This window comes from Sciurus vulgaris (genome assembly GCF_902686455.1).
Source record: "Sciurus vulgaris genome assembly, chromosome: 5".
Lineage (NCBI taxonomy): Eukaryota > Metazoa > Chordata > Mammalia > Rodentia > Sciuridae > Sciurus > Sciurus vulgaris.
In genome coordinates, this window is record NC_136465.1 from 139,256,115 (window position 1) to 139,277,193 (window position 21,079).

Genomic DNA, 21,079 nt, shown 5'->3' on the forward strand with positions numbered 1-21,079 from the left:
GAACATAGTACAGAATTTTGGAATTTAACAAACAAATTCAAATGGCAACATTGTAGTTTTATAAGATGTGACTTCACATAAATCTGCATTTTAAAACTTCAGTTTTCATGTTTGTCAGATGCTGCGTGTACAGAGTGTTGGCTATGTGGGACCATTTGAGAAATAAATAAGAAAATGAACTTCAATGCCTTTCACTTAATAAGGATACATTAAGGACTATTATCTTTCCCTTTCTTCTTTTAACATACTTGTGATAATTCCAGTATTGGAAAATTTTCTCTTGCTTAGAAAATGGAGACATAACATGTCATATTTGAAAATGCCACCTTGGAAATAGCGATCAATACTTGGTTATTGAACATAGACCAACTCTGTGATATAGACTGAAAGTGTATAAGCAAACAAAACATGATTCCTGCTCAGGAGAATAACACAGTCTGTTTGGTAGATCTTTATCCTGATCAATTACCATATGGTCAAGATAGAATATCTAGAAGATATCAAGGAAGTATTTAGAAAGGAAGCTCTGAAGTTTAGAATTGAGATTGGAGTTTAAAATGTACGTTTGCTATCAAAGGAATGGAGAAGAAAATTGGCATCTAGGGTTATGGTTTTAAAAATATTCATGAGCTAGGTGCAGTGGCTCATGCCTGTAACCCCAGCAGCTCTGGAGGCTGACAGGAAGACCATGAGTTCAAAGCCAGCCTCAACAAAAGCAAGGTTCTAAGCAACTCAGTGAGACCCTGTCTCTAAATAAAATACAAAGTGGGACTGGGGATGTGGCTCAGTGGTCCAGTGCCCCTGAGTTCAATCCCAAGTACCCCCCCAAAAAATTTAAAAATGAAAATATTCAGAATCATGGCATAAAATCTTGGGAGATGGGACAGTGATTGAACCTGCATTTGAAAAGCAGGATTTACCTGTTTTGTCAGGAAAACTAAGCTAGACAATTTCTAGAAGGGGGCTGCTGACATCTAGAGCAACAATGAGATGTAAGATGGACCCTGAAGCAGGGCTTAAGATGCTTACATTATGCTATTTAACTCTGAAAATTACATCTTTTTCCTCTCTGCAGAGGTATTCGTGGGTGTTCTGCAGAACACAGTTTCTCTAGTTTTATGACACAGAAATTATCTAGGGATCCTGTTAAAAATGAAGATTCTCAATCTGACACAACTTTCCTATGTATGTAGATGACTACACCACAGTGAATCCCACATCATGTACATAATTTTACCAAAATGGACTCTATTGTCATGTATAACTAAAAGAACCAATAAAAAATAAAATAAATTGCAGATTCTGATTCAGGAAGTCTGGGACAGGACCTGAAATTCTGTATTTCTAACAAATCCCAAGTGATGCCAGTGGTTTTGGTCTACAGACCACACTTTGAGCAGTAAGGCTCTAGTGATTAGTAAAAAGGGTCATCACAGTGTAAGACGTGTTTACTTTGAGAAGTTTTTTTTTTCCTTATACTAAGTGGGTGTTGTAATTCCACATGAGGATTTATACTAAAGCTGGAATAGGAAGTTCTGGAATTTGGCTCCTGCTGTGTTTTAAACACCAGATAAGTTCCATTCTTAATTATATAAAAACAAAGATTGTGTATAGTTGTGTCTTCTTCCCTTCCACATTCAGGAAAATGAACAGCATCCTTTTGATGTTCTACTTACCAGAAAGGTAATCAGATCCTCCCTTAGGAGAACTCCCAGTGATTCTCAAAACATTTACTTCTTTTGTGTTTTGCTTCTGACTTTTTCCCCCCTCTTTCTCATTTATTAGCTAGGTGTCTCATTTAACAATATTTCAGGAAAGAAAACTGCAGTCTTCATTTCAGGTGTCTGCAAACTCCCACTTCTGTGGTCTTGTAATCATTCACTTATCCCACTTGCCTGGGAGCTGTGTCTTCATGTCCCCTGTGTCTGTTTTATTAATACACTGTAAGTTAACTGCGCCTGTGTACCTCCTTGTCACTAATCTCTGATAAACTTAGAAGTTGGGAAGTGGTACTATAAGCACTGTGGGGGGAAATGCTTTCTTGCTGTCTAGGAAGACAGAAACAAAGCAAAGTGATAGGAAAAAAATAGGAGCCATTGAGAAACAAAGATTTGAGTCAGATCAAAGCAGTTATGAGCAAGATGGGGAAAGATTGAATACATAAGCAGTTGAAAAGAAAATATTACAGAGAAATAAAGAGGAATATGGAAACTGAAGATTTGTGATTTCTGTCTACCTTAGATTACCAGTGATTTTAAGGTCGAAGTAATAATTTTTTAATAAATGATTACAAATGCAAGGGTAAGTCTCCTAAATTGTATTCCTATATTATTTTCAGATGAGAACAAATAACTAGAGAGAGGTAGCAAGGTATGAAAGCAAGTTGGCAGCAAAACTATAATTAAAACTAGCAAGTAACACATTTGTAATTATACATTTACATACATATGAACATATGTATATTCACACACATGCAGTGCCTTTAACATTAGTCAGTATTAAAGAAATGTTAGGCATATACCAACCTTGTCTTTTACCCACTGGAATCCTGACTGATGCTAAAAAGTAAGCCAAATAAAAAAGAAAAGTCCTTCCAAGGAGACTATGCTTCTTGGTCTATAAACATCTGTGAGTGGTAGAGGGTGATATAGTTACAGGCCAGACATTTTTGACCAGGCAGCTTTTAGAAATTCAGATTGGTACAACATGGTCTGTTAATGGTTAGGTTCATAAAAAATAAAAGAAAAAAATTAGAAATGATCAAACTAACAGGTTAGTTGATTAAATAATAAAAAAAACATGTATAATAAATATATGCTATATATTAATATTTTAAATATGATAAATAGACTCATGAAGTGGTAATGTTGCCCTATCAGTAGACCTACTATGATAAATATTAATTCTTCTCAATATGTTAAGTATTTGTGGCAGTTATACTTGATAATCTAATTACTTTCTTCAAGTTAGTAATAATAGGAATACTTCTTAGATTACCTTTTTTTTAAAAAAATCTAAATTCTATTTAAATTCCTCATGGACCCGCCAATCAGATTCAAACTTTTACTGACTCACCACCTACCTTGCTTCATTTATTATTAAGTTCTCAAATCCCAAATTCTACTATTAATTTATTTGAATCAATTATTTAGTAGCTTACAAAAGATTCCAAGATATAACCCTAAAAGTTAAAGTTTATCTTTAACATAGTCACAATCCAAAATAATTAGAACACTTTAAAAGTTAATATTAATCATTTAGGTTTATCTAATAACCAGGTGTTAACATTTTCTCAAATTTTTCATAAAGGTTTAACAGTTAAATATTTAACAACGGTTTAATGTTTGGTTGAGTCAGGATCTAAAAAGCAATTAGTTTTAGTTGTTTTAAGACTGTAGGTTTTCCCTCCAAAATTTTTTTCATGTGATTTGTTTGTTAAAAGAAGTATGTCATGAGTCATGTTGAGAGTTCCACAGTCTTTTATTTTAATCCTTTATTTCTGGAATACAGGTCTTTCAAAATGCATCCCTGTTGTCCAACTAGTAATCATGTTAACAATATACTCCCTGTTACTACAATTATGCAATTGGTTTGATGATATGTCATATTTTTTTCAAAATGTACTGTTTTGTCTATTTTATTTTATTTTTTTTCACTCAAGAAATTTATTGGAGTACCTACTTTAAATATCAGACAGCAATGAACAAGAAGGTAAAATTCCTACCCTGGAGAGACTTTCATGGTGAGCAGAGATAGACAGTATTTGATTAAAAAAATTAACATATTTTTGGTGTGAATGTTAAAAGAAAAACAAAGCAGAATAAAAAGAATAAGGAGTATTCAAAAGGTTTTGTTTTCTTTTTGACCATTTGAAATATAGAGTCCATGGAGAACCTCACAAATATGCAGATGTGTTTTGTCTCTTTAATAAGAGAAAGTAGGCAAGCTCTCAATATCTATGATAGTCTTGGCACATCTTATTAAATTAAGAAAATACCAGGAATTTTATTTCCTAGGAAGTATCACAAAACTTTCAGTCTCTTTTCATCCAGTTGAATATATCTCAAGTGTATTTTGTGGGAACGTTTTTGATAAACTCTTTTATCCTCTGCAATAACTCAAGTGAAGAGATTACCTTGAAGAAACTGTGTTGTGTTTACAATTTTAAATAACTAAAATTATATTTTAATTACATGAGAAGGTAAAAAAGTGCAAAGATTTAATGTGTGTCTAGGAAATGATGAAGTGTTAGGTGGACTTGGTGTCATTTACAGTGGTCCTTCAGAAGAATTTGGTATGATGGACACAGGTAGGAAGTATTCCCATGGGAATGACAGCAAGAGTAAAGGCAGCCCAAAGTAGAGAAGCACAATTAATGTATGGGTGATGGTTAGGAACTAGTCTTGACTATAAAATGCCTCAGGTGACAAAGGTAGAACACGGGGTGCAAATGTAGAGATGCATTGCAGAGCTCCTTGAATGCTAGAATCTACTTTTCATTGCCACTAATCATCTGTATGTTTTAGGAAATTTACTGCTTATCTCTTTGCACTTTTCTTCCTTCACCTATAACTTCAGACAAGACTAGATACATTTTGTGGTCCTTTCTGATCCTAATTGTCCATTCTAGATAATGAGTTTGGTAAGCAGTAAACAATTGAACTCCTCTATTCAAGAAACATTGTAGAAAGTGTTGAAAGCTTGAGTTAGTGTGAAAAACCTGGAAGGAGAACGAAGATGCAAAAGAATTTGTAGAGTTCCCAACAGCATGACTAGATACTGATTTACTGATTGCTCATCTGTAATAATTGAACAGGAAAAGACACAAGTCAATTCTTGAGATTTTAAGACCATGTCACTGAGGAAATTTTGGTTCTGTGAATAGAAATAAAGTTATTAATGGAAGGAACAGAATAGGTAAAAGAAAGTAAGTGGTGATTAGGTGTGAGTTTAAAGATTATGAACAAGTCTTTTATGCAGCTGATATCCATGGCTGGGTGTGTGTAGAGAGGTTAATGCTAAAGGGTAGCATTTTAGTTCAGATCTTAGTAGGAAATGAATTACTAAGTGAAAGAATGTATAAAAGTGTTTGAGGAAAGAAGGAATACCCTTTCTGGGGAAAAAGAGTTGAGAAATGAAGATTTGTTGAAGGAAGAAAGGACAAGAATGGTGATAAATGAATCAAGTGAGCTTGACCGTCTATGAAAGGGAGAGATTTGAACAATAAAAGGATCAGTGTGGTCAAACTCAAACACCATAATACAGTGAAAACTGGGAAAACTCTGGTGTTCTTCATGGTGACAGCTTCAAAAATGCAAGAGAAGCAGGGAAGCAGCTAAATTTCAAGGAACTAAAGTGAGGGACTTGTTTAAAAAAAACAGACAGCCAATACTATATTCTTTCATTAGAAATCAGAAAATACACATTGGCAATAAAACTAAAATGATTTGGGGTAAATCACTTAACCTCTTTGGACTTTGTTTTTGATTTATTTCCAGTTATGTACTGGGAATTATTATAGTATTTCCTTGAAAACATAGAGCAAAATCAGTGAGGTAGTTTCAGTTCCCTGGAAGAAAGTACATTGTTTCATTATTGTCTTTATTGCTTATATTTGTCTTCAAATTGGAGAGTATAAGAAAAGAAGTAGTGATTAAACTCGAGGTAGTTCTCTTGTACTTGGACTGACAAGTTAACTGAGAAGTTCACAAACAATTTCTCCTTCCTCTGGATCCTTTTAACTTTAAATTTTAAAGTAGTATCTCATTGCATTGAGACAGCTTATTTTTCACTTTTCACTTACTCTGATATTACTATTACTGAGATAGGTTGGCCAATTGTAATCAGTTGTCTTGTATGTCCCAGTGTGTTTAAAATATAGAATGTTTTATTTGCAAATAACTATGTATATAAATGACAAATGTAAAAAATAAATGTTCTGTGGACCTGACGACTTCCTCCACGAGGAAGGACCTTGATGTTCCCACCAGACTAGCTCAGAGGACTGTGTTAATTTGGGAAACAGATCATTATCCAGAGCCATCTTTTTCTTTACTAAAATGCTCACTGTGGGCAACAAAGCAACTGGATCAATTGCAGTAAGGCTTAATGTGACCGTTGCCACCCTGATTCTAACACCCCCGTGTTGGTCCTGTTTCCTTGGACACTAATTCCTCAAATCTTAGTAACTAAGAGACAGTTTAACTTAATGTATGGATTTGCATTTGTTTTATAAAGTGTTATTCTTCCAAACTTGCTTTAAGTAATGCTTTCTTATATGTCTTTGAACAAAGATTTTGATTTAAAAAAGCATTAAGAAAGGCAACTCAAGATCCCCACAAGTTATTACCAGTTATTTGGTAAGCTTGTTTTTCAAGAATTTAAATCCATTTAAATTTCAACTTATGGGCAGGCCCTTCGTTACAGAAAAAATCTTTTATTGTACATATCCTTTAAAAATTTCTGTCCAGTAGAAACAATAACTTATTACACACAAACCTGCTTGGACTTCAAAATATTTATTTAAAAGGGTAAATTAGAAGAGAAATTAATGATTCTCATTTCATACATATTTTAACCTTCTTGGGAAAGAGATCTTTCTATCATACAATTGAAATTTAGGTCTCCCTGAAGTTTCACAGTCATTTACAAAGGTTGAATTTTTAATAGGATGCAATAATACTATTAAGAATATTAATACTATCACACAATCATAATTTTAAAGTTAATAATGCCACATTTTATTACCAGGGCTGTACTGCATTATTTCATGGTGCATTCATAGTCAAAGGTCATGGTGGTTATGTTGCATTACCATAATTTTCTGATTAAGTTATTCTTTATACATGTTTATATGTGTTCCAATTGCATTTCATTAACTCATAGTTTTCTTGTAAGTTTGTGCTTTCTTTCCATGTTCAAAGAATCTCTTTAATTCAATTTCTCTGTTTCTCCTCATACAGTCTGACAGCCAGATATGCAACTCAGTCTAATCACAGTGGAATTGCAACCAGTCAAAAAAAGCCTACTAGGTCAGTTAATATCTCTAATTTATTGCTTGTTAGTGATATTTGAGTAAATACCCAGTGATATTTTGTCCTATCACTGTAAATTTTTTAAACACACAATTCCAAATGAAAAGTTTAGAGCACTGAGTTATTCTACATGGATGAACCTACAGTCTCAGGAGCAAGCATGTGTTGTTAGATGATTAAATGGGTTTGGCTTCTTTTATTTCATTTTAGTTATACACAGTACCATAAACTGGGATGAAGTTTAGGTTCTAGACTTAAGCAAGTCAAAAAAATAATTACTTTGAAAGCCCCTATGATTCTTTCCAGATGACAAAATCTGGAAATTTTACAAGATTGCAATTGCTTGTTGAGATGGTGTATATTAATTATTGCACATTTTGAAGCAGAATTGAGAAACACTGGCAGATTTGGGTGGGGAAGTTGGCACTAGGTCAGCCTAGATTGTTCCTCTATCCATAATAGTTTAAATTTCTGCTTCTTTATGATGTGTGTGTTTTAGAGACACATAATAATAAATGACAGTGTAATATGTACTGTTTGGAAAATAATGCTATATAAAAATGTGTTGGATGAGTTTGCTTTAAAAAAATGTTACATTGCTGACGGTGTGATGGTAGAATGAAGCTGCTGAGTCAAGCCATAGCAAAAACATTTTGCATCTCTGAGTATTATAAGAGTCTGTGCACCTCCTCACTCCCTGGGGAAGTGTCCAGTGGTGATATATTAGCCCCTGCTTCATTACCAAATCCTATTATGCAATACTTGACCTCATGGACCTCTGATGCCTTGACCTGAGGTAGGTGCTTTCCCCTTTGCCTTGGTTTTCTGTGTCCTTTTCCACAGTAGTTAAAATGATTCTGGAGGGACAAATTCTAAGAAGTAATTAATTAAACTTACAATGAATGTATAAACTGCAATGTGTAAAAAACCAGTGACCTGCCATGTACAATGGGCATTTTTATTACCCTCTCTAATACTTGGGCATGTAAGATGTATTTTAAGTACTTTGTTTTAATAGAACATGTCTCTTTCACATACTCTCTTTTTTTTCCCCTTTTTTCTTCATCTCATTTCCCTTTTTATTACTTTGATGAATGATCCAGAGACCCCAGCTGCCTGTCAAATTAGGATAATGAGAAGAGCAAATGTACTTTTTAATTTGTTTTAATTCGTTCTTCTGAGGACTGAAAATCACTTGGCTTCATGGGTCACAGTAAAGATTAAGATGCATTTTAATTGCTTTCTAAAAATGGGTCAAGTTTCATTGAAAGAAGGGCAAGTTTTGTGACTAAAGCTGTTTACACATGTAAGATTGGAGTGGGCTTTCTAAGTCTGTGGTTATATCTACAAGGCTTGTTTGCAAATTTATTATGATTGGGACATTTGGCCAAATTAATTAGTTGAGTCCCATCTGCAGAGTTCAGTCACTGGTACTCCTCATGTCTGTGGTTAGTGTGCTACACTTACAAACCCTTGTAGATCTATTTGAGCAAAAGTTAAATGTCAGAATCATTTGGAAAGATTCTAATCTGTACACAGCTTCTGATTAGCAAAATAGCTGAAGGGAATATTTATTTATCATTTGTATTCAAACTGTAAAACACACTTAAAAATTTGAAACCATTAACTAGTCCAAGAAGCCAACACTTTTTAAAGCTACTATTTGTGTTTTCCCAATGTTCATTCTATTTTGCAGTACCTGTTACTATTATGAAAGTATTTATTTTATTTATTGCTTAAATAATCTATGGAAATAAAATAGTATTATAAAGGTCAATTAAAATTTAAATATTGTTTAACAACTGGATTGTGAAATTTGATAGATAATAGATAGAAATACTCCATTATGTTAAAAATTTTATAAAAGAAAACTATTAAAATTTTTGGAATAGATCCTGGATAGTTCTGTCTTTTTCTTTTCCAGGAGGACTCTAGTAGTACACAGTCATGTTCACATGGTGGCAGCAAATACAAGCAGATTTGAAAGTCTTCAATAACATGTTTTCTAAATAGACTTTAGAGTGCTAATACTAATTCTTGATTTCTAGTTTTTAATTTATACGGATTGAATTTATCACTCATATGAAATACATGTTGGTAATATAAAATAAAAATTAGGGTACGGATTGTGAAATAATCAAGAATGGGAGTTCTAAAGGGGGAAAACAGTGAAATAAATTATCCCACCTTATATTTAATTATAGTCCAAATACAACAGGTAGATCGCAACCTCTTGTCAAAGTGCCTCTGATTATAAGATGCACTATGTAGATTTCCTCACATCTTGTTTTTCATGTACAAAGAGTAGCTCAAACTGCTATCATATAGCTACATTCTGAGCTATCATTCTCCTGAAGTCTATTTTCTTCTGAGACCTGAATCCTTCTTGGTCACATTTCCTGTTTGATCAGGTGGCCACACTTGTAAGATCATATACACTCTAGTTGTATATTTTTGACAAGAGAATGAAAGCCATTTTTGTGAGGTAGCCCAGACAAATACAATTGAACCCATGATCTTGGTCCTGGCACCATATTTAAAATAGCATAGCTAACTAGTTTAGATATTCAATAAATATTTCCTGTTTGCCATTTGTACAGCAAATTTGCTCTTCTTACTAATTTACAAGACTTGGGATACAGCTACCTGAGATAAACGAATACCACATGTATTGAAAAGAATAAGTTAAACAGCTGCAAATAGCTGATTAATATGCTGACAGTCTAAAAGTTAAGTGTTGTCATTTCCCTTGCTTTTCCTATAAATAAGAACTTGTAAAGCAAATTTTTATTCATCAAGCATGGAGTAAGTTTGACTATTTTAGTGAAAGGTCACCTTATTTTAACTTTTCTACATTATTACTGGTCTTTTGGGGGGCATACTAATTGAAAAGTAAAACAAGATTTATCTGATAATTTGTAACTTTATTTTAGCCATTTGCCCCTTAAACCACCATTTTCTGCAAACTAGATTTTAGAAAATCCTGTATTATAGTTTTTTCCCATTAACTCTTCCCTGCTTAGAATCCCATGCTCCTTGTTTTTTGAAATGCCAGTTGTGATGTAATTTTTCTTATGCTCTTTCAGGCTTCCAGGACCCTCTAGGGTGCCAGCTGCAGGCAGCAGCAGCAAAGTCCAGGGAGCCTCCAACTTAAATAGGAGAAGTCAGAGCTTTAACAGCATTGACAAAAACAAGCCTCCAAATTATGCAAATGGAAATGAAAAAGGTAAGTGTTCATCTGGTCCATGGTCATGGTCCAAGTCTAACATGCCCTCTACATTTAACATTTGAGGAGTAATGCAGCCATTGGGATGGAAGTGTTATCAGTGGAGTTACCTTATATTTCCTAACTAGAACTATTCCTCCTGAATTCCAGTTTCCTTCAGGGCTTTTCCTATCCGAAGAACATATGGAAATGAACTCGTTCATTTTAAAGTGGTTAATTATATATTCAAGCATCAAATCTGTTTCACAAAAATAGTTCCTCCCATATGCATATAAATCCCATTTCTTAGGCCTTTCATGTTCTATGAAAATTTATCCTGAAATTGTAAAGCTATATTTTATTCAAATTTTTAGTTTCAGTTAATCAAAGTGCCATAAGTGGGCAGTTAAAGTTTGAGCATCTTATTTATTGAGTTATAATTATGATAGGTCTGTACCTTTGAAAGCAGCAGAATAAAATTACCTCAGTTTTCCCCATATTATTTGTGTTTATTGTTTTTTGAATTATCACCTCACAAAATCTTCAAGAAAAAAATGACAATTAGTGGAAGTCTTTGTTAAAGGCATTTATCTGGGTGGATACAGATTATAAATAATAATAATAGGCTTTCTCTTATTCAGACTTAAATAAAGATTATTTATAAATCATTGATATGCTACCCAGTTCTCTGTGATGTGCAATGTGTGCATTTAAAGAAATGTTGGCTGGATACTGTCACTGTGGAGGAGGGAGTGACAGTGTTTTGATAGAGATAGGTTCCCTCTGAATCAGGAGGAAATTGGGAACCTGTACTGTTGTAATATGAGTGACTGCTGGAGTTACCAGGATGTTCTGCTGGACTGTGGAACAGTGTTTTTAAACCAATGGAACTTTAAACTTCTCTTTTTGGTGTTGGGTCCTACATGGAGCTATACATAAAATTAAAAAGTGAAGCACGTTTAATTAGAAGAACATATGGCAAATTTGCTTTGAATAATTCAACCAAATAGCAACTCTTTTGCACTGTTTTAAAAAATTACAAATTCTTTCAGATAGGTAAATCGTTTTCTCTTATTCAGATGAAAATTGATAGTAGGATCTATGTTTCAGATTCTCTTTTGTGAAAATCTCATCCTTGAACTAAAGCAGAACTGGGCCCAAGCAGTGTCTCCTGATGTTGAGTCAAATGGAAAAAAAAGAAAAAGAAAAAAAAGCATGGAAGTTTGGGGCTTGTCTTTAAGACACATTACATTCTGAGAAATATTACAGAAGAATCACAATTTTCTGGCTGAGAAAGGAGAAAACATTTCCTCATTCTAAGACCTTCCTAGAAAGTGTCCTTAACATATACAAGAAGTACTAGAATCTTGAATTTCTAGGAGAAGCTAACAATCTTACAAATAAAGATGTGGATATGCTTATTGGACTGCTAAGGTGTCCACTTAAACAACCTGATACTATACTTTATGGTAAAAATCCAGAGATAGACCATCATTAATATTTTCTATGACCACTCAATCTCATGTATGTCCAGGAGTAGAGCAAAATAGGAATGTAGCAATATTTATAATAACCACAAGGTGGAGGCAGACATCATATGATATGTGGTCTTTCATCACATAAAGCAAATTCTCTAGATAAATATTTACAACAAAAGACAAGAGATTTTTGGTGCATTAACCATTAATTTTAGTTCTAAATAACTGAAAATCTGAAACATTTAAATAAAGTGTATGATCTTGCATTCAGGTATTTATAATATATCAAGTGTAAGCATTACATGCCTATAAACTACCAATAACTTTTTAAATCATGTCATGTGATATAATACAACTGAGGGTTTTTTTTAGATGTAACATGACATTCCTATTAAATGTGATTACTTTACGTCAACAGATCTAATATCATTGCTTCCTAATAGATTATATCATGCTTTTATATTTTGTCATTTTAAATTATAATAACAAAACAACCATAAATATTACATGAAAAATAATAAATAATTATCATGTGTTCAAATAATACTTTTTTGTTAGATGTTTGATTTAAGCTTGTTGACGTGAAGATTGGTAGTTGTAGCATAACATACAAAAATATAACATATCATGTATCTATTTAAAAGATAAATTAAAAACAAAGTTTCTATCTGGTAGTAAGTTGACCTTTGTCACAAAAATAGTTTGCTTATATATCTTGGGTATGGCCAAGAAAGGTGAAAGTTGAAAAAGAATTTTCAAAGGATACAGTATTATAATAACAGAATTCAGAAAGTACTAACTTGAATATTCTAATCTTTATTCCTCCTTGCTTACTAGAAATTGGAACATTTAAGTTTAGTAAATTAAGATATTTTATCTGAAGAATTAATCATATCACCTGTAATGTGATCTCTGAGTGCTTTGAAGTATAGAAATATACTTTCTACTTTCTTTAGCAAGCTTGGGTGATGAGTTCTATAAATCAATTCAGAACTCTAGAATTTGTGAGGGATAGTAAGGGTTTAATCCCAATTAAAAAAAAATTTGCTTTCTATTTAAGAAAAACAAGCTGTTAAAAGCACAAGTTTCTCATTTGTATGATTTACAAAAAAATAAACTAGCTTATTTGCAAGTGGGTGACATCTAATGGAAGGAAATCATTAGATGAATCACAAACTGCACTTCAAAAGATACATCTAATATCATTTTCATAATAAGGCAATTCTAAAAATGTGCTCATTTTACCATTTCACCAAATGAATTAAAATATCAGTGCACATTGTCATATATTGTCACTTGCAGGGAAGGCCAAAATAGAAATGTTACAATAGACTACCTTGCCGTGTCACCATTCTATTGAAGGGGAATGTGGGAACCAATTTCTCAGAACAAATGTTGAAATGATGATAGCATATTTTGTAAAGGTTTTCTTTTGAGAGTCCCTCAGTTTCTTCTCCTGATGATCTGCCATTCAGAAACTGACAATGAACAATACATTCTGACACCCGCATTTATTCATGTTCTCTACGAGTCCTCTAGATAGATACATGCTCTAAAGAAATCCAAATACCTACTCTCTGGAATTTAAATCTTGTGAAAACCATTCCTTGGTTCATTTGGACATACACTCCATATGCCTGAAACAACCTTTAGAAATTATTTTAATTCTACAAAAAATGTATGCTCAAAAGGAAAAAGTCAAATGATTTACTATTATTAGGAACGTAAATATCCCTGGTTGTATTTAGAACCCAATTTCTGAATTATAATCTATGAACATGTGTTGTTTGGTGGAGTTCCTTAGAAGAGAGGTGCTTTTCATGTTGCTAAGGAACGTGCCACCATTGCCAGAGAGAATACTACCATTCTTCACAGTTTCTCCCAAGTGATTCTTAACATTGAACCTGTACAGCTGCTAAGGAGGAGGGCTTCTTTCCCTTCCCCTGGGTTAATGAAGCTTCTTCTGGTATGGAAGCCACTATTTTCTTTTACACTAATGTAGAATTTGTAGGATTGATGCCATGGATTTAGAAACATTTTAATTCAATGCTATAGAATCTATTAGTGTTCATGTGAGTTTTGCCTGGGTCATGGAAATTCCAGCTGCACATTGTCAGCTAAAAAATTCACATGTAGTTGGTGAGGCAAAAGAGGACCCTCTTAGTAAAAAGACCTATTTAGATTTGAATGCTACTTTTTCGACTCTTTAAACATTTCCAAGAGGCATTTTGGGATGTTACTTTGAAACAAAGTGATATTTGATTTGTTAATTACTTAGCAAATTCATTGCCTTAGCTGCTGTGCTGAATCATTTCTTCTTTCCACAGTGATCTGTGATGCTTGCGGTGTCCTATATTCAGCAGGGGTCCTCTGCATCTCACCTTACCTGCTTTGCAGGGAATACTTTAAAGAGAACGGTTCTATTATCATCATTGCTGTTGTCACATTGAGGATTTCTGAGTCAAATGCAAGTTCTATTCCATCTAGGCAACACATTCAGTGTCATAAAGAGAAATTCATTGATTGAGGATGCTCCCTGTGTCTCTCTCAGGCTGATAGGACTGTTGGTCACTGTATCTAATCTATCAACTGGATTTCTATAGACTAATGTTCCTATTTTAACCTCTCCCTGTTACAAGTACCGCATTGCCTCAGTGTATTCATCTTAGAACTAGATTGATCTTGTCCCCAAGTGAATATTATTTATTTGCAAGATGAGATAATCAGATATTAACTCTGTGAAATTACAGCCTGAATGAACATATATCCTAACATCACCTGGGAGGAATGGGTAGAAGTAGGATGTTGAAGAGGTATTAGGATAGTTCACCGAATGTCATATTTGATGGTCTCTCCCTTTGCATCCTCTTCACTGAGGAAGAAGGAGAACATGATTCAAGGAGTCACTGATTAACTTCACCTTTGCAACAAACATGTGGCTTTCTGGAAAATCAAGGCAGCAGAATTTCTGCGTAAATAGCAAACAAAGTCTAGAAAGACTAGAGGGTTGAAAGCCTCCAAACTTGGAGACAGATAAGCCTGAGCTCCAATTCTGATTTTCTTTGTCTTTTTAAAGTTTTACTATGTATATGACTGGGTAACAAGTTACTTTGTTTTTCAAAGTTTCCATTTCCTCCTTTCCAACAAGATAAATCCAAAGCATATTGCAGATTATTATGCTTTTAAATAAGACACCATGTATGAAAAGCTTATACTTAGAATAATGCAATCACTCAATAAGTACTGTTGTTTGTCGTGAAGTTGGTGATGGTGGGTGTGAAGGTGGAAGAAGATGAAGAAGAAGAGGTGGAGTAGAGAAAATTGCTAAGTGGAGACCAAGGACAGAGGCAGAGCTGTAAGCAGTTAGGTCATGTAAATACAAGCTACAAGTCCATTTATAGGAATGCATTCGAATTTGTGCATTAGGTATCCATTCTTTTCTCCATCTGAGACTCATTCTTAGTCAGAAGCTGATCTATCAACCTTCAGAAATATATCACTGGACCTGGGATACTTATTATTGACCATATAAATGGCAGAGACCAGCTTTTGTGCTGATCTACTCCCTAGAAGCCACCATTTCTGCTGTCGTCGTGCACCCTTTATTGTGAAGAGTCCAGAGAGACTCTTATCATTCCACTGCCTTCCTAATGTACAACGACCCGTGATTTGCTCTTTTAATGAAACCTGAAACACCTCATTGCTGCCCTGCAGAGCCAAGCTGGGGACAGATTTAGAGCTGAGTGTAGAAAAGAATCTTATATGTGTGTACTCATCTGAGAACAATTTTACGGCTGTTGCTATGACCATTACTGTGGGTTGGATGTGGATGTGATAATTTGGAGTCCTTCTTGTCTCATTTTTGGGTGTAGTGATGTTGAAATTCTTCCTCTGAACTTGAACTTCTGTAGCAGTTTGTCTAATTAATGTCATCATCTTGTTTTCTCTCTTCTAAGGGAGCTGCGTCCTCTCCCACTTCCCTTGTCCATCAACCACTTAAAAAACATCCTTACTGGATTGTTTTCTACCCTTTTCTCTCTTCTCCACCAAAGCTCCCAGGCATGCATGCATAAGTCTCCCAACTTCTTCACTTAGTTGCAGACACAGTATATTCACACTAAATTTGTGACTAAAGTAGTGGAAAGAAAAGGATATTGGGAAAACCTGATGAGCTTTCTTGATTTTAGTGATTCTTTGTCACAAACTATTAAAAATCCAGGTGAACTCAGGGTTGGCCAAGGTTCTGAAAGCTCAAAGAGTGAAAACTATTAATACTGCACAACCATGGGACATTGAATGAATTTAGCCAACTTGGATACTATGGTAAGAAACAATTTTCATAATCCATGATTCTGTTCAACCCTGCCTACTAAAAACTCAAAAGTGACCCACTTTTGTACTTGCAGAAACTGCTGCTAACTTTTAAAGTTGTTTGATTTTCAAGGCACTGATAATGGATATGTATGAACTCCATGCTGTCTGTTAAATAAAATGCCATTCTACAGAGAAAAAAAAAAAAAAAAAGTGACCCACAGCATTGGTATTTCTGGAGTCCTGTTTAAAAACAGAATCTGAGATCCCATTGTAGATCTGCTGAATCACAGTATGCATTCGGTGAGATCCTCAGATAATTTAATGTGCACATTAAAGTTTGAGAACCACCGTGCAAGATAGTACTGGATAGTTCTTATAGAATAAAAACTATCACAAATAGTTTTGAGATCAGTGTAAGAAAGTAAAGACAAATCCAATATGATGTCATCATGGTCCTTTTGTAAATAGTCCCAGCACAGTGGGCTTTGATTTGGGGGATCATGTTTCCTTCCAATCTGACATTCCTGTATATGTGTGTACATATTTCTACATGCACATGAATAGAAGAAGACTTCTGTAGTTTCCTAACACTATTTCATTGTATTGGCTTTAAAAGCCAATACATCTCCTTTACATTGTGTGCCTTGATCTTCCTGTACAGTCCTTTGTGTTCTCATGCAACTTGGATCTTCCCTAGCATTTTCTTTCTCATATCCCACTCATTTGATGCTTAATTTTTGTCACCATGCAATGCCATTTTTCTTTATGACTGTTTTCTTTCCTTCAAAAAGATTATAGTGTATCTTGTAGTGTCTTGAACAGTGTTAGTTGGTAAACTCTAAAAGATCATGTATTTAGATTAGGTAGTAAGAAATGGATAGTATTGATTAATATCTCTGCCCAAAATAGAAAAATATAGGCATATATGTTGAAATTAATCAGTAAAACAATGATATCACTGTGTGAAATGCATGGACATTTATACAATACAATGAACTAGAAAAATGAATTTTGTTTACAGGAAAAAAAATCTAGTTTTCAATTGAATATAAGTCACCGAGAAACAAGTTCACTTGATATAATCCTATTAAAGCCATTAACTTGACAATTACTATTTTTTATGTTTCAATATTCAAGAGATAATATTATAATTGATAAACTATTGGACTTATCATTCTATATTTGAGAAATAGTATAATACAGTACTTGATAGGATTAATTTAGAATCCAAAGTTTACTTCTGTTTTGTCACAAATTGTGTAACTTTGGTTATGTTATTTAAATTCTTTGTGTCTGTTTTTTTCCTTTATAAAATGGAAGGAATAATGAAAACTTCATCCTCTTGTGAGGAAAATTGAATGAGTTAATATATGTTAAATACTAAGTTCTGTGCCTGACATATAGTAGGTGATAGGGCATAGTATAAAGCTATAATACAGGCGTGGTCTTTACTTTCATGTAATAGAGTTTAGTAGAAGTAACAAGAAATTATAGTAGAGAGATAATGACTGTAACAGGAAATAATAAACTATGGAAGAACATAGAAGAACCTCCTGTCCAGTCTGGATGCTCTGGTGATCAGAAGTAAGGGTGGGGGTACTTTTTTTTCTTTTACAGAAAAGTTAAATTCAAATCTGAGGCCCGACCAAAAAGGAGAAATTAATTTGAAAAAAATATTTGGTAGACTTTCCTATACATAAGTAGTCCATGTGCTCTCTCTGGTAACCAATAACTATTCAAATCATGATGAAATGTTATCAGTCTCTAAGAGGGTTCTGTGGGTGATAGAAACTTGGAATTCTCATAACACAGATAATAAGGAAAATGTTGAAATCCATTCACAAAGAGTGAATGTATTTGAGTAATTGAAGTTTTGAAGTTTGTTGTATTTGTTTGTATTGAATCAGTCAGTACACCTTTGTACATGAACCTAATGAATTACCACAAATATGCTACACATGAACACAATTATAGACTTCCCATGAACACTACAAAAGATCAATTTATTATCATATGTTTTAAGATTTAAATATGCAAACATTAAGAATTCAAGCAGTCAAAATCCTGGCATTTGTCATTGACTTCTCAGTGTGAACAACTTAATTTTAATCTTAAGTATATAGGATATGAATATGCAACAACAAATCCCATTATAATGTAGCAATAAAAATAAGTGAAATTCATTTACAAAAATAAAAATATATAGATACAATCTTGTAAGGTTAGCATGACTATTTGTTGATGCCAGATTAAATAAGGAATTGTAGAGAAACAATAAGAATTACAAGTGAATATTGTTATATAAATTCAATATATAAGAAAACTTAATATAAACACATTTGTCTAGAATATTCTTAATAATAATTGCAAGGATCTACTTCTCCTTTTTTTACCTACTTATTTAAAGAAAATAAAACTAAAAAATTCAATTTGACCTCTTCTTTTCTCTAATTTCTTTGTTTTTACCTCTTTTGAAAAATAAGTAACACTAGAATGTGTTTCCACTTGGCTTGATGATGTATTGTTTTTCATGTATTTTCACTTCTTCGAAGAAAACATTGAAAAATAAAAGCAACTTTACACTTATGAGCATGGAATAAAATTCAATAAAAATCCAAATCTTGAATATTTTACCAAAAAAGCTTTGTATACACTTGTCAATATCTACTAAGTTAACAGAACCAAATTAAGTATGTAATTTAATCATCCCTCACTGCCTGCAAAAAAGTGGTTGTAAAAGAGAGGGGCTCTTGGTTGATGCACCTGGAGTTAAATAACCACATTTATACAGTTCAGAAATGTTAACTTTGGAACTGAGATCTTTTAATTCAAAGCTCAGTTCCTCTTCTATACTGTATGATAAATTCCATCTTTAATATTTTATTCTTAAAAATGACTAATCAGGCATTAATCAGCCTTATAACATTCATATAAAATTCACATTCTAATGTGATTTCTGAGCAGAACTAAGCACTGTGCAGTATCTGTGTAACAAAAGGATTTGTCTTCCTACAGCTTCCAAAGCATGGCTTTGTATTCTGTCCTCATGTCAAGGTTGTTCTGATCACTCAAGAAGGCTGTATCTATGCTTCTTAGGAGCACAGTCTCTGAAATGAGTTCAAATTCAGGCTGTATGAGCATGAACAAGTTATTTAGTATCTCGGCCTCAGTTATTTTATCTGTTAAATGAGGATGATACTATTAATACATACCTTCTAGCATGGCTATAAAGATAGAACTAGAGATGGATTGATTAGTAGTCTATCTGACCTATAAAAACATAAACATCAATGATTACTTTGTCCAAATAAAAATAAATTAGCAAAAAGTCAGATTATGATTCATAAGCATGTTTAATCTAATAAGAATAGCTTATCTCCCTGTAGCTTTGAACAATTTCTGAATATTCATTATACAATATGCTTTTATAAGGCAATGAACTATAGTGGTAGTTGGAAAAAAATAGAGAGATGCATAGGGAAGGGACACTATTTGATTCATTTGCAGATACAAAGTTCATTTGATAAGAATAATGTCAGAATGGAAAAACATGATCCCCTACCCAAAAAATCACTGTCTTTCAAACACTGTGCTTTTGCGATATGTGATTTTTAATAATCCCATTGTAGAAGTGATTAATGCCACATAACATTTCTCTTTTGAGTTCAGAGGTGAGATGCTTGTATTTAAGGCACAGTGGCATGATATAAATGATCAAGACTAACCAGCCTTTTCTTTATTTTCTTTCTTAACCATCTTCAGATTCCTCCAAAGTCCCTCAACCGTCTTCAGGTGTAAATGGTAACATGCAGCCTCCCAGCACTGCTGGCCAGCCCCCTGCCTCTGCCATCCCTTCTCCTAGTGCCAGCAAGCCCTGGCGCAGCAAGTCCATGAATGTCAAGCACAGTGCCACCTCTACCATGCTGACCGTGAAGCAGCCGAGCCCAGCCACCTCTCCCACACCATCCTCCGATAGACTGAAGCCACCTGTCTCAGAAGGGGTCAAAACTGCTCCTTCGGGTCAGAAATCCATGCTTGAAAAGTTCAAGCTGGTTAATGCCCGGACTGCTTTACGTCCCCCACAGTCTTCAAGTTCAGGACCTAGTGATGGTGGGAAGGATGACGATGCCTTTTCTGAATCTGGTGAAATGGAAGGTTTTAACAGTGGCTTGAATAGTGGTGGCTCAACAAATAGCAGTCCCAAAGTGTCACCTAAGCTGGCCCCTCCAAAAGCTGGAAGCAAAAATCTCAGCAATAAAAAGTCTTTGCTACAGCCAAAGGAAAAAGAGGAAAAGAACAGGGACAAAAATAAAGTTTGCACTGAAAAACCAATCAAGGAAGAGAAGGATCAGGTGACCGAGACAGCTCCAAAAAAGACCTCTAAAATTGCAAGCTTGATCCCAAAGGGCAGCAAGACAACAGCAGCCAAGAAGGAAAGCTTAATTCCATCTTCCAGTGGGATTCCAAAACCAGGCTCAAAGGTTCCAACAGCAAAGCAAACCATTTCACCTAGCAGTGCAGCAAGCAAAGAGTCTGAAAAATTCAGGACTACCAAGGGAAGCCCTTCCCAGTCCTTGCCTAAGCCCGTAACCTCTGAGAAAGCAAGTGCATCCAACTGCCCTGCTCCTCTGGAAGGGAGAGAAGCTGGCCATGCTTCTCCTTCCAATTCCTGTACTGTGCCAGTGGTGCCAAGCAGTGGGCAGAGCACAGGAAATGGTGCTGTCCATCTCCCTCAGCAGCAGCAACACAGTCACCCAAACACTGCCACAGTGGCTCCATTCATTTACAGGTAAGATGGCCAGTGTACTTCCATTTTCACAGATCTTCATAGTCAGAGTGCGTGGCATCAAGGAGTCTGCTGCAGTACCGTCTTAGATAGTCGTTTTGGAATAAGATTTCATTTTGAAGCTAGAAGCTTAGAGTTGAGTATGGAATTTTAGTCTGGATAAGTTTCCATTATGATCTAGTCCTACTTTTTCTCCTTTCACCCCACCCCTGCCTCTCAGAACTCAAGGCCTTCAAAAATTGACCTGCTCGTTGTTAAAGGA

At 34.3% G+C, this 21,079-nt stretch overlaps 1 protein-coding gene across 1 annotated transcript in view; it reads left to right on the forward strand.

The window, feature by feature from the left end:
* NAV3 (neuron navigator 3) overlaps positions 1-21,079 on the forward strand; it is a 413,749-nt gene that overhangs the window by 157,038 nt on the left and 235,632 nt on the right. Inside the window, 3 exon segments of the mRNA XM_079142522.1 lie at positions 6,963-7,031; positions 10,121-10,260; positions 19,794-20,820. Of these exon segments, the coding sequence (XP_078998648.1) occupies positions 6,963-7,031; positions 10,121-10,260; positions 19,794-20,820 (1,236 nt within the window).